This window comes from Eschscholzia californica, unplaced genomic scaffold, assembly GCF_041429995.1.
Source record: "Eschscholzia californica isolate CP2 unplaced genomic scaffold, dmEscCali1.0.p SCAF_2, whole genome shotgun sequence".
Taxonomy (NCBI): domain Eukaryota; kingdom Viridiplantae; phylum Streptophyta; class Magnoliopsida; order Ranunculales; family Papaveraceae; genus Eschscholzia; species Eschscholzia californica.
In genome coordinates, this window is record NW_028238309.1 from 36,798,342 (window position 1) to 36,812,162 (window position 13,821).

Consider the following 13,821-nt stretch of genomic DNA (forward strand, 5'->3'; position numbering starts at 1 on the left):
TTGGTAGCATGGTATTTATCGGGTTCTTCTATCACATTTGGATCGAACGCAATAACCGAGTCTTTCGTAGAGAGAAAAAAACAGAACAAATCCTATTCAGGCAAATAATCAGCGAGATCAAAACAAAGGTAATGACGTGGAAACGTTAACCGAATGGGTTGGATGGTGCTCAGCAGATCTTAGAACGTTGGAATCTGACTGTACCACTATCAATTCAAGTATCGAAAACTTGTAAATGGGTAGGCCCCAGTATGGATCAGACTCTAATCAATACCGATGGGGCATTTGATGATGTCTCAGGTGGTTATGGTGTGATCTTGAGAACCTCACGAGGTGACCCTATAATAGCAGCAGCAGCATGGTCAGAGAGGAGGTCGGTAATCATGCATGAGATGCAGGGAATTTGCTTAGGATTAAAGCTAGCGGCAAAATTTGGTAAAAGACGAGTTAAGATCGCTACGGACTCCTCCCTTGCTGTTTCGATTTTGTCTTATGAGGGGAAGAAGCCTCCCTGGCAACTTATCCGTGTAGTCCGAGAAATATGGGAGTTATGGAGGCAAATGGACGAATGCTCTATTCAACATGTTTACCGAGAAATCAACCAAGCAGCAGATTACCTATCGAAAATGAAGCCAGTATCGGGATATATAGAGATGTTACCACATAATCTACCTGCCGACCTTCAGAAGATTGTAGATGACGATAAAAGAGGAGTTATTAGAGTTCGGCGTAGCTAGTTAGCAAGACAATATTTGCTCTATTCTTTATTGTTTATTCGTTTATTTGTTTCTCTCTTGATATTTTGATGTATTATTGTTTTTTCTCTAGTTTTTTCTAGTCCTCTTTGTTCGGGTTCGGGTCTTTTATTCCCGCTGACAAATTCAAATAAAAAAACTAGCTAGTGTAACACTAGGTCACGACTTCGAAACGAAAGGGCCTCAATTTTTTTTCTTTTGTAATTCTTAACTTAACTTAAAACGATACACCATGGGTTTGGAGACCAAGGCCTGAAATATTTCTTTTGTGTCGGTCGCCTTTCTTTTAAATTCAATTTGCACTTCAACTATGTTGATATGATCATATAAATAAAAGTGTTCTTGCTCTAGGTATTTCATATTTATAAATCATAGATCCAACATTACTTTCAAGTATGAACATTGTTTTGCGAAGAAAACAGTATGAACATTGTTAAATAACTACGATACTGAATAATAAATGTATAGACAAATGATAACTTACTCTTATGATGAGAGTGGTGCAATGATTTGATAACAATTATAATGATGTAGATTCATCCTGCTCAAATATAAATGTGTATTGGATTGAATGAACCACTTGATGTATATTTTTGAGTAAGTATTATTCGATTTTTCTAAAGAACTATGACTAAGAAGTGCCCCCACTGGTATAAGTTTCTGGCTTCGCCACCAGGGGCGGCCCAGGCCCAAAGCAGCCAAAGCGGCTGCTTTGGGCCTCACCTTGTGGAAGGGCCCCAAGTTCAGACTAATTAAAAGAGGGTGCCTTGAAAAAAAAAAAAACAAATACCCATTAAGACTTCTTAAACTCTTAAGCATGACGGCCCTAAAATCCCTTCCCTCAGTACTTTGGAAGTAAGTATGATTAGTGATGAAAATCGTGGGGTCCACCATAAAGAAATATAAACATACTCTAACCTAATTGTCTGTGAATCTTTTTTCCCTCTGTAATATTTTTGTTCTCTCTCCTCTCTAGTGGCTTCTACCAATCCAATTGTCTATTTTTCTTTCTCTAAACTACCTAGAGGTAATGGTCCCTCTTTTTCTTCTTTATTTTTATGAATTGTTCATTTTCTTTTTTTCTTTCCTACATTTTTAGTTCATTATATTTGATATATATTTTTTTTCTTGAGACTCATTCTGTTATGATGTTATCTCCTTTTAAAAAGAAAAATTCCCATCATATTGTTTTTTTTTTTTGGAAGACGACTACGATCTACGTATGTCGTTACATTTGGCATTGATACATCAATAATTCCCATCATATTGTTGAAGATAAGTGTTGATTTTGTTATTTTTAAAATTAAGTCTTAACAAACAATAATTACTAAATTATATCCTCTTCTCTTTCGACTTTCTTTAATTGTTATATTAGATTTTAACTAAACATTTTTTTTGTTAGATTGCCAATAGGCATTGCCTCCTCAACCCACATTGTCTTCAATTAAACTAGGGATTGCCTTTAGCGAAATTGCATATAACAATTTTGGGCATTGTCTGTAAAACTTCCCCAATTTCTTATAGGGCCCCAAAATTTTCTTCGCTTTAGGCCACCCAACTACTTGGGCCGCCCCTGTTCGCCACTGGAGACATTGAGATGAGAGAGATAGAGAAGAGAGAGAAAAAGAGATGAAGATGATAAACCCAGTGAGAATAGTCAGCTGGTGAGATAAAAGGAAGGGTGTGTTTGGGGTCCTATGATCTTTTATTCCCCGGAAACTTTCTTATTATTAGGTAAACAAAAACAGCATGATTGAAGCAAATGCTTGAGTAGCACTTTCTTGGAATCTATGCTGAGTTCAAAGAATGGTGGTGATTGGTGAAGAATCATCTTTCACTGTACCATGGTGTTCGGATGAAACTCAGGAATGGTGAGATCGTCCCAAGAGTTCCAAACTCTACACCAAACTCCTGTAAAATGAGATGTCCAATTAATCAATTCATGATCAAAGCCAAAACAACGAAAACATGCTACCCTTAGTCCATGACCCAAATGAAGCTATAACATATGTGAGATGCCGTTTTGCGTAGTTTTGATATAATTCGGTAAGATATGTTAGCCAAACAAGCCCTAGTATTTGTGTCATCCTAGAAACCTAATTACAATCTGACTGCCCCGATCAAGAGGTACCACAAGAACGAGAATGGCGTTGTTTTGTTCTATATAAATAACGTGTTTGGTTCTTTTAGCCGTTTCTTGAATAAAATTCACATTAATTTTTTGAAATTATTGTCCTTTCATGTTCAAGAGGAGAGGAGAATAAGTGGACCTACCCTGGTGCCTTGGGCTGCTATAGTGTACGCACGTAGGCACTTTTTAACAAGCTCATGAGCCTACAAAGTTAGGGTTTCCTTGTCTTCATCAGCAGCATGTAGTCCCGGATGTCCTTAGTCTTAAATTCGATCAACCTCAATTGACAGAGATCCCAGCATAAACTCAGACAACTGGCCAACCTATATGTTGAGCTCATCCATCTTTATAAGAATAGGGCCCGGCTCTCCAAGATTAGGAATCCAATAGAAGATAGATCACTTCCACAAATTTATTATGTTCATATAATGCCTAAGAAGATGTTCATTTTTTGGTAACTCCCCTCAAGGCATCAAAATATTATCCTCTATTTTGACGAGGGAGATTTTTATGATTTCAATTGGCCAAACAAACCAAAGAAACTGAAATTCTAACAAATGCGACTATCCCTTCATCTAAATATACCAATAATGTATTAGGATCTACAAATATAAAAGTTGTATTTCGAAGTTCATTCTCCTTGTAGTTTCCTGATGGAGACCATGAAGATGGGCCTCATGGCCAAGCAATTGGGCCTCGCGGCCGAACTAGTTAGAAGGCCTCACGGCCGAGTCCATTAGGGTTAGAGTTTGGAAGTTTTCATGTTTTAGTATTTCCTACTAAGTCTAGGTTTAGAACTTTCTATGTTTGAGTATCTTTGATATTTAGGAATCCTAGTTTGAGTCTATCTAGAAGTGTCTAAGTTCTTATGAAAGGAAGTCACGTCTGTCCTTGTTATTCAGATCAGAGAATATTATCAATCGAGTTTATTGGTAATTAGAGCATCTCCAATGCAAAACTCAATCTTAGAAACTCTGAGTGCCACATAGGATTTTCTGAGTTTTTTCTTAAAAAATCATCTCCAATAGAAAACTCAACTACGATCTCAAAGATGATGTGTCGAGAGTGGAATAGAGATATCTCAAGAGGACACTCTGAAAATAGAGTGTCCTCTTGAGATATCTCTAATTGTCCAACTCATCAATATTTAGATTTCAACCAATAGGAATCAAGTCTTCGTATATTTCTAAAATAACTAATTATTTTTTTACAAAAATTACCATGACACATAACTAAAATAAAAGAGTTTAGAGTGTTGCATTGGAGACATACAAGAATTGAGGATCTCTATTTTCGACACCTAGAAGTGAGAATCTCAATTGGAACTTGACAAATAGGATGAATAGAGATTTTTTTGAGTTTTGCATTGGAGATGCTCTTAGGTTTATCGTTTTGTTCTTTACTTTATCAGTTTATTTACGTATTTTATCATTGTTATAATGGTTGATTCCATTACTTTTACGTTTCCGCAACAATCTACATCATTTCTTAGTTGACCCACCATTAGCTAATACATTCACATTACCTTCTCTTTATACATGTGAGACACAAAAAGAAGAAAACAATTGTTTGTACGTATTTTGTGCTTTCTCCATCGAAGTCGAATGATGCCAAGGAACATGAAGTTATCTTATAACGAAGCCCGTATTATACTACAAATCAGTCATTGTTGTAACATGCTAATGTTCACAAGATTTGGCCGATTGCAAGCATTTTCACAAATTGTATAAAGTTCTGCGAGGTTTCGTATGATGTGGTAATGTAGCGAAATAGGTATCTTGTGACTTTAAACAACCCATCAATAACTGTCATACTAAGATAATTTTTATATGTACTTTTTGTTCCTTTCTTATTTTTCTAATTCTTCCTATTCAATTTATTTTTCTCTCATTAATTTGCAAATTTTTTCTCACTCGCTCTCTCTTTCCTTTACGGACTTTCTATCCCTCTATTCTCCACCACCACCTTCTTCATTTACTTCTATATCTGAAATTAGGCGACCACAAACCCTTATCGAACATATCACAAAAATCAAGCAACAAGCATTAGAAACTAATTCTCGATGTTCATTAACACATGAAGTAAACTTAACTGTAAGAACAAACACTAGTCGACCAGATCACAAAAATGAAGCAACAAGCAACATAAGCAATCAACCTTAAATCTCCACCATCATATAAATGACTATGGAACCTTTTGGAACAAAAAAAGGATAACACTGAAAGACTAAAAAATTGTAAGATGCTGTAACCAATTAGACTCAAACAAAGTTACATACCCAAATTCCCATCTCCACATGTTGAACAAACTTGGAATATCCCCAAAACAGAATATCTAATTACTGATGGGGTAAGTTAAGCAGAATAAACGATTGAATAACCTACTAACTAAGATTTGCACTACAAAACAGACGGTCTTTAGTTACGAGCATCAGCCGTAGCAGTTACTCATATTTCGTAACAATAGACATTTTGCTACGTCCTTGATCTCGTAACTGATAGTGTCGTTACAATAGGTTTTAGCTAGGAACTTTCTGCTACGCCTTTCATCAGTAAATACTAGTTAAACGTATTTGCTATGGATTTTTCACGTAACTCGTATTGAAAACAAATATGGTCCTTGAACGTCTATTAGTGATGGAATTATCCGTAACAAAAAGTCTTGCATTTTTTAAATCAAATGTTACGAAATTTATTGTTATATTTTATTGAGAGAGAGATTTTTATTAGTTATTATTTTTTTGTATTATTTTTTTGTTTCTTTTCTCTTAAATTAGTTATTATTTTATTGAGAGAGAGAGAGAGAGAGAGATTTCAAGAGATTTCAATTTCATTTTTTAACCCTTGAAATTTATTTTGTTTCTTTATTTCTTAAATTAGTTATTTTATTTCTAAGAATGAAATGATTATTGTTTTTTAAATAGATAACTTTATCTCTACGAAGGATTATATTTTAAATTTTGAGAAGGACTTCTAGACAATATCCTTTATTAAAAAAGGATGTTTGTCCCAGTCAACGTTTTCCCTTCTGATTTATTGTATAGATAGTCGTAAATATTCATTAATCATGACCAGTCCAACATGAATCTATTTGTGTATATATATATATAACCAAAATGCATATAAAATGGGATACATCAATAATCCATTTCATCAATTGACTCATCTGATACCTCAATGAGGATTAAGATCAAGTTTGTTCGAAATTGGTTAGTCAAATATTGGTCAGTTTTGACCAGACAAAAAAGTCAACTAGTTGACTTAGGCGGCACATGTTGGATCCCGAATATGCATATGCCTGGCCTCGATTCAACCAGCAGAAAAGTGGACCAAAAATAGCTTTATCATGTGAGGCCAGACATTGGAGGTCGGCACGAGTCCCCTAGGCACCTTAAGTTCATGTCGAGTGTTAAAGACTAGCAGAAGGGTGAATTCCAGACAAGCTATGTAACCTGAGACCATGGAAGGTCAAAAGTATGCTCGACACCTTGAGCTTTGCTCTGCCGGAAAGAAATGTCGGTTATGCGAGAGGCTAGCGCTTGATATCCCCCTGCCTTATTCCGAGAATAGTATCTGCTACAATCGGAAGCATTATATTCAAGACCCTACGATTTCTTTAAGCCTGTTTTTACCGTTTCCATCCAAGCATATATAAGCAACACAGGTTTACCCTGAAAAGGGAATTGATCCTTACCCTTCGATTCCTTTGACTTTCAACTTGCAATACTGAACTGACTTGAGCATCAGAGTGTCTCTGTAGGTATCCCCCCCGGCCCCTTCCCTGATCTCCTCATCGGGGCATAGAGGGACATTATCTCGAAAGATTACGACGATTTTCAAGAAGATTCCCGGGAAGCGATTAGGTTATGGTGTCACCTCATGTTTTAAGCGGGATCTCAAATATCAAATATTTAACCCTAGGTTGCCCGGATCTCATCCCAAAACTAATAATGAACTAGTAAAGTTAGAGTTACCTTAATCCTCATTATCCCTCAGACTAATTTGGTCGCCTTTTCCCGAAGGTCTAAAGCTCCACTAGTGCAACTCCTTTAATTGAGACACCCGAGTAATCAACTTTATCTTCCGTTCTTTAGGTATGCACCTTAGTCACCACAATTATGAAATCTTACTTCCACCACAGTTATAGTATGCACCGTATTCACCAGCTTTTCTAAAATGGGAGGCTTCTCTTTAGAGATCTCCAAGATGAGGTTGGAATCTGACACCGTTTTTTCCAGCTTTAGCTATGTCGTTGTTCGGATGAGGCGCATGCGCCATCTCGGTCCTGAAGCTCTGCTTGTAGTTCGTTAACATTTTTGCTCTGCCTTGGAAATATCTTCTCAACTCTTCTCTAGCATCTTGTTGTTGTAGAAAGATGTGCAGAAGGTTGTGAACAACTCTTCGAAACACCTAATAGAGCCTGACACTAGTGAATCATACCAAGACCTCGCCTCCCCCTTCATAACAGTAGGAAAGACTTGGCACATAGTTAGCTCATTAGTGTCTTGCAGATGCAAGACCTTGGCTGTCGAAACCTGTCGTGCAAAGGTGAAGAACAAATAAGTTAGAAAAACCAAACAATAATAAGGACAAGATAATTAACTAAGAAATCATAGAAGTAAGAACAGATAAACTAGAACAAGATAAGTAAATTAAGGAACAATAACAAAAATACAAGAACAATAACAGAACCCTAGCAAGATAAACTAAATAAAGAAAAGATACAAAAGATAACAACTTACTCTGGGGTTATTCGAGATGATGGGGTCATGGGCTCTGACCTTTCGCCAACAAAAATCGATAACCAGAGAAACCAGAAATTTTTAAACAAGACAGAAGTAAGATAACACGAAGTCGCGAAGAACCTAAACCACATAATCAGGTAGAGAAAAATCGGTGAGGGACTTAGGGTTAGTCTCGAGTTACTTGCATTCAAAGAGAACAATCCTCAAGCCCTCATCCCTAAAAGACGCGAAAGAGAATGAGAGAACCCTTGATGGTTGAAGAGGGCTTCAAGCAAGCAAAGAGTTAGTGAACGAAGGGTTTCACGCCGGTGAACAAAGAGAAGAAAGTCGGTTGTCAATGAAGCGTGAACAAAATTTTGGTGGATTGAATTCAAATCAGAAAGAGGCGAAGAAAAGAGGAAGAGAAGAGGAAGAGGAAGAGGGTAAAGAAAATAGTCAGTTGTTCTGATTTTGAGGGTTATAAATGATAACCCTCGAAATCTAACGACTATAATAACCCTAGAAATCTAAAGGCTTAGAGTGATTCAAACTAGAGAGGGGTATGTCCTAGCGGCCATAAACACTAAATGGACGGATACGGTCGGTCATGTAACCTAAGCGGGCGGACTCGAGCGGTTCACCGCATAGGCACCTATGCATGAGTTTGTCCGCTTAAGATCTATCAGGCGGGCGGATTTTGACCGGCTCGGTCACCGGCCCCCACGGACCCTATAGACGTAGGAAGGCGTGGGCAGGTCCCGGGCTAAAATCTCACCCCTACACCATGACACAGCTATTAAGACCAACTTGAAATAGATGAACTACCATAGACCTAATAGTCTAATGCAAAAAAAAAAAAGAGTTTATGAGATTGAACAAGGCTGTGTATTGCGTGTGGAAGGAAGTTAAAGGGTAAAGAACGGATATGGTTGGCGTCATCGTCACCCTCGTGCTCTCCTAAGGAAAAAAGTGATGCCTAACCAAGAAGAATACAATAAAATAAAAGTTCATTGTATGGCAGACCCCAACCTCTCCATGTTACTTTGTTTCTCAACTTCCCCTCTACCTGTCCTCTCTCTCTTCCCCACCACTCCTTCTATAAATAAAACCCTAATACCTTCCCAACCCTCTCTCAAGCCTCTCCAATCATTCCCATTATCAATTCACATTCTCTACATCTTTCTCTCTTCAACTCTACCATTACATTTCTCACCTCATCATCTTCATTTCTTAACATAATTTTATACACACAAACAATGTGCACCTCAAAGGCTAAGCCATGGAGACCTAGTGATGTCCCCTCGGCACCACCGAGTTCTCAAATCAATGGCCGGCCTGTCCTTCAGCCAGTTACCCGTGTTGCTACGTTAGACAGACGTAACTCATTGAAGAAAATATCATCAAAATCTTCTCCGTCACCGCCAAAATCATCTCCACCACCACCCCCACCACCACCCCTTCCATCTACTACTACTAGTACTAAATTAATTAAACCTTCATCTAGTTCTAGTACTACTACACCACCCATTTCTCCAAAATCTGCAAAGTCACCTAGACTTCCTGCCATTAAGAGAGGAAATGATCCAAATGGCTTGAATTCGAGTACGGAAAAAGCCTTAACCCCAAGAACCACACCAAAATTATCTACACCAACTTTAGTGAGAAAAAAGTCTAAGAAATCTTTGAATGGTGGCAGTAATGTTCTTGCTTCACCACTACCACCACCAAGTAGTACTAGTTTTGAAGTACTTAGTCCTTCTTCTTTGAATTACGAGTCATCGTTAATCGTTGAAGCTCCGGGTAGTATAGCTGCAGCTAGAAGGGAACAAGTTACACTTATTCAAGCACAAAGAAAGATGAAGATTGCTCATTATGGAAGGACTAAGTCGGCTAAATTTGAAAGCAATATCATTGTTCCTCTGGTTGATGGGTCTTCAAATAATAATATTACAAGTCCTAGAGAGAAGAGGTGTAGTTTTATTACTGCTAATTCAGGTATAATTCTCAACTACTTATAAATAAAGATCTTTTTTGTGTATTTTAGTTATGTGGTAGTTGAGAGAGAAATTTATAGAATTCATAAAATTTAATGGTTTTTTTTTTGTTTTCGTAGATCCTCTCTATATTGCTTACCATGACGAAGAGTGGGGAGTTCCTGTTCATGATGACAAGTGAGTAAATCTCTCTCTCGAGTAATGCTAGAGAACAAGATAAACTATGCAGACTCTAGACAGAAATCGTATATGGCTTGCCGTGATTCGCTGTTTAGTAGATCAAAATTATCAAAAGCACGAATCACGAAAATTCACATAAGATTTCTGTCTGGTTTTTCTTGTTCCCTAACATCTTTCCTCAATCTCTTTTTCACATGTGTTAACACTTGTGGAACTTGTTCAGGTTGTTATTTGAATTGCTAGTTTTCAGTGGTGCACAAGTTGGGTCAGATTGGACTTCAATCTTGAAGAAACGTCAAGATTTCAGGTGGGTTTAATTTAATTTCTTTGTTAATATCCAAAATTAGTAGTAAGAAATCTAAAATGCAAAAAGAATAATAATTTTAGTATTAGGGTTTCACTTTCCAGGACAGTCACAAATACTAGCTAGTGTAGCTAATAATATCTTCAATTTTCTTGACAATTTAATAATCAAATTACAAACAGGTTAGAAGAAAATGTTTGAGGGACTATTAACTAAAAATAAATCTCTTATTATATATGTATTTGCAGGGATGCATTTTCAGGGTTTGATCCAGAAATTGTTGCTAATTTCAATGAGAGACAGATAACATCAATTAGTGCAGATTATGGCATAGAATTGAGCAGAATTAGAGGAGCTGTTGATAATTCTAATAGAATTCTTGAGGTAATTTACAAATACTTAATTTACTAATTAACAAAACTAAGTATTAGTCAAAAAGGTCAAATCTATCTGTCATTCTTAGCTCTTTTATTCCTTAAACTCCATTGATTTTAGTGCAACCTATTAAATTATTATGAAATTTATTGCTTTTGTATTGAAATTCAGAGATGACTATGAAAAGTAAGTTTTTGATATTTTTTTGTTTTTTTTTTTGATGAAATTGATATTTTTTTGTTAAAAGTAAAAAAGTGAGTTCTGGTAGAATTTCTTACTACTAAATTTTTGATGATTTAAAAAGAAGAGATAATGGCATATTGGGTGAGGTTGTAATGATGTAACTTGTGGTTCTTAATTTTGTATTTGTTTAAGATATAAATTATGAGATAACTATTTAGACGAATCAGACATAAAAATCAGTAATTTTGTTCTCGTAATGACGTACTATTACTTTTCCTTTGTCGTAAGGGTTTATATATGTGGGGATGTTAATTATTTCCTCCATTTGTAACTAATTACTTATGTGAAAATGCAGATTCAAAGGGAATTCGGTTCATTCGGCAAGTATTTGTGGGCATTTGTGAATAACAAACCCATTTCCACTCAATACAAGTCATCCCATAAGATCCCCGTGAAGACATCAAAATCCGAAACGATAAGCAAAGACATGGTTAGGAGAGGATTCCGATACGTCGGACCCACCGTGATGCACTCATTCATGCAAGCTGCAGGTCTTACCAATGATCATTTGATAACTTGTCCACGACACGATCAATGCGTTTCATTGGCGTCTCACCGTCCTCCAGTAACCCCTGCTCTATAATAACAAGGAGAATGAGGGCAAGTAACCAACACCCAAAAGGAAATGAAAAAAGAGAGTTAATTTGAGGCAAGAGAGCAAGACTAAAAAATAATGAATACTTAGATGATTTTCTAACTATATCTTAGTTACCCTTTGATGATGATAGTTTAATTTGTTTTGTGTATATTATTATTCAAGAAAAAGACTGAAAAAAAAAAAACAGATAGAATGGTTTTTGTGAGATTGCTGTGAGATTTTTGGAAGACAGTAACTAATGGGTATGAGATTGATAGATCAAAGTTACTATAATTTAGAAGAGAGAGAAGTTTGGAAGAGAGAGGGAGAGGGAGGGGAAGGAGGAGACATAGTGCATGTGCAATGACAGACAAGTCATGTGTTTAATGTCAGAGGGTAAGCTTTCAATATTCCATGTGATGGCCACCACAACTCTTTCATTATTTGGCTACTCTTTTAACAGGCTGTGGATATGTCTTCAATAATACTAAAGCCCACCATTAGAAGAGAGAGAGAGAGGGGTGATAGTGGTGCTAGGACCAGAGTGGACCATACATCTTCTCTCTCTAACTCTTTCTTTCTACCTTTAACAAAAAAAAAAAAAAAACTCTTTCTTTCTATCTACCCTTGTTTGTAAGGGGGTTCTTTACTAGTAGTGCTTGGACCAGTAGTTTTCTTGCTTTTGCTAAGAGATAAAGAGTTGTTTTTTTCTACTTTTCTCTGACATTTGTAACAATATGATGATGTAATTGTGTATCATGAAGTGTGTTGTGTGTGTGAATTTGAGTGACTTGTAATATTGCTTTATAAAATCACTCATGCATGTGATTTGTGAAATGTGTGGTGTACTATTACTATTCTTGCTTACTTAATTACTACCTTCTCTCTCTCCTTCCTCTTTATCAGTATGTTTCTCAGAAAACTTGTGAACTTTGACTAAGAATTTATATAAAAATAAGTTTTAAATCAAAAGATAATAGGAACTATTAATTGATTTCATACCTCTGTCTTTGTAAGTAGCATTTTCCCTACTTCTTAAAGGGATCGACAAGGTTATTGCGCGCCAGTAAATGTTCAATCGGACAGAATTGAGATAGACGTAAAGTAGGTTAAGTCGAGGCGATAACAAATCCTATTTTCTTAAGAATTTTACATCCCTGTAACATTACAACAATTCGGTGTATGTCTCCCAGGATTGAACAAATTCCTTTCAGAGTTGTGGTAGTTCTTCACAGTTTTGAAAGCGGAAGAAGTTTTGTAAGCAGTTTGAACTCTTCGATTCTTCTGAGTCGACCTTTTTGACTCATGACTTGATTTTAAGGTAACTCCTAACTTTTGACTTGGTGTCGAGATACTCCTGATTCGATTGTGTCTTCTAGGCACGATAGGAAGCTCCGGACTCCAAGTTTAAGATTCATTAGAATGCTCTTGATTTTAGCTTCTAGATACACTAGAATGTTTAGACATGCTAGAAAGCTCTCCATCATATCTAAATTCTGGACATACTAGAACGCTTTTAATTTTATATTCTAAACGTACAAGAATCCTTTCGATTTCATGCTCTTCATTCCACCGTCTTAATTGTGACTTGTATTCTAGACGCATGTGGAAGGATTAAATGGAGTGGTCTTCGATCCATTCGAATGGATTTCAAAGAGGTGCATTTGTTGGCTATTGGGAAGAGTTAATTTGGTGGTTGTTGGACTAAAGATATATTCGATTGGGGCATAAGAAGGGTCGGAAGAGACTAGGGTCGCTAGATTTGAACAAATGGTGTGGAAAAAACGTCATTCGTGGAACTCTAGGCATTACGGAAAGTGTCCCCAAGAGAAGAGCATCAAAGTAATTTGATCGCGCGCTTCAGAACCTTCTAAAAGGTTGCTCGAAGTGGGCCCAAAGCGCGACGACTAGTCGTTCGATATCTTGCTCTGGGCGGAACTAGATTCGTCCATTCTGGGCATTACTGATTGCGCTTTGCCCCCCAAATTAACGGTTATGCTTCACAAATTGATTTCAAGCTTAACGGTGGTTAAATTAAACTGACTTTCTTACAAAGTTGAAGTTCGAAAATCTCATTTATCTGGATTCAGATTTAACTAATTCTTGGCTTCAAACTTAAGAGCTTGAAGAGACGAATATGTTGGGAATTACATGTAACTAATACATATCCTAATCATGTTACTAGTATTGTAAGCGGAATCTCAATCATCATATGATTTACACTGTGTTGTCCAGGATCATATACATGAACTAATCAATGAACTAGAAGAAAGAAGAATATCTGGATTCGCTTTCCCACGAAAAAATCCCGACCAGTATTCGGAAGATATGGAGCTTCAAGTGTAGCTCCTCTACTTGAGACACCGAATGTATAACTTAAACTCCCTCCTTTCAGTCAGCTACGACCTTCTTGAAGGTTGAGATAAAGAACTCCTTCTTCTAGACTTGATAGATAGATTGAGAACTTTTTCTCTAAAATCTTTTCTCTTCAATAGTTGTGTGAAGATAGGGATTTCCTTCTGAGAAATTTCCACTCCTT

The 13,821-nt window shown here is 36.6% G+C and overlaps 2 protein-coding genes and 1 long non-coding RNA gene across 3 annotated transcripts; 2 read left to right on the forward strand and 1 right to left on the reverse strand.

Annotated features, from left to right (window-relative positions):
• Positions 1 to 251: 251 nt before the first annotated feature.
• On the forward strand, positions 252 to 737 carry LOC147557658 (uncharacterized). Its single transcript, XM_086658912.1, has one exon. The coding sequence runs from the start codon at positions 252 to 254 to the stop codon at positions 735 to 737; it is 486 nt and encodes a 161-aa protein (XP_086515038.1).
• Positions 738 to 5,953: 5,216 nt separating this feature from the next.
• LOC147557659 (uncharacterized) lies at positions 5,954 to 7,732 on the reverse strand. Its single transcript, XR_015234125.1, has 2 exons — positions 7,628 to 7,732; positions 5,954 to 7,420 (listed from the first exon to the last, which is right to left on the reverse strand). It is a non-coding gene; the product is annotated as an uncharacterized LOC147557659 (long non-coding RNA).
• LOC147557660 (uncharacterized) lies at positions 7,715 to 12,119 on the forward strand. Its single transcript, XM_086658730.1, has 5 exons — positions 7,715 to 9,604; positions 9,723 to 9,780; positions 10,007 to 10,090; positions 10,336 to 10,471; positions 11,001 to 12,119. Exons 1-5 carry the CDS (start codon positions 8,866 to 8,868, stop codon positions 11,286 to 11,288), a joined length of 1,305 nt encoding a protein of 434 aa, XP_086514856.1. The 5' UTR covers positions 7,715 to 8,865; the 3' UTR covers positions 11,289 to 12,119.
• The last annotated feature ends 1,702 nt before the right edge of the window (positions 12,120 to 13,821 follow it).

Coding starts and splice junctions, on each gene's coding strand:
- LOC147557658 (XM_086658912.1), top strand. CDS start 252: ATGGATCAGACTCTAATCAATACCGATGGGGCATTTGATGATGTCTCA.
- LOC147557660 (XM_086658730.1), top strand. CDS start 8,866: ATGTGCACCTCAAAGGCTAAGCCATGGAGACCTAGTGATGTCCCCTCG. Junction 9,605..9,722: donor TTTTATTACTGCTAATTCAG/GTATAATTCTCA, acceptor TTGTTTTCGTAG/ATCCTCTCTATATTGCTTAC. Junction 10,091..10,335: donor AAGAAACGTCAAGATTTCAG/GTGGGTTTAATT, acceptor ATGTATTTGCAG/GGATGCATTTTCAGGGTTTG.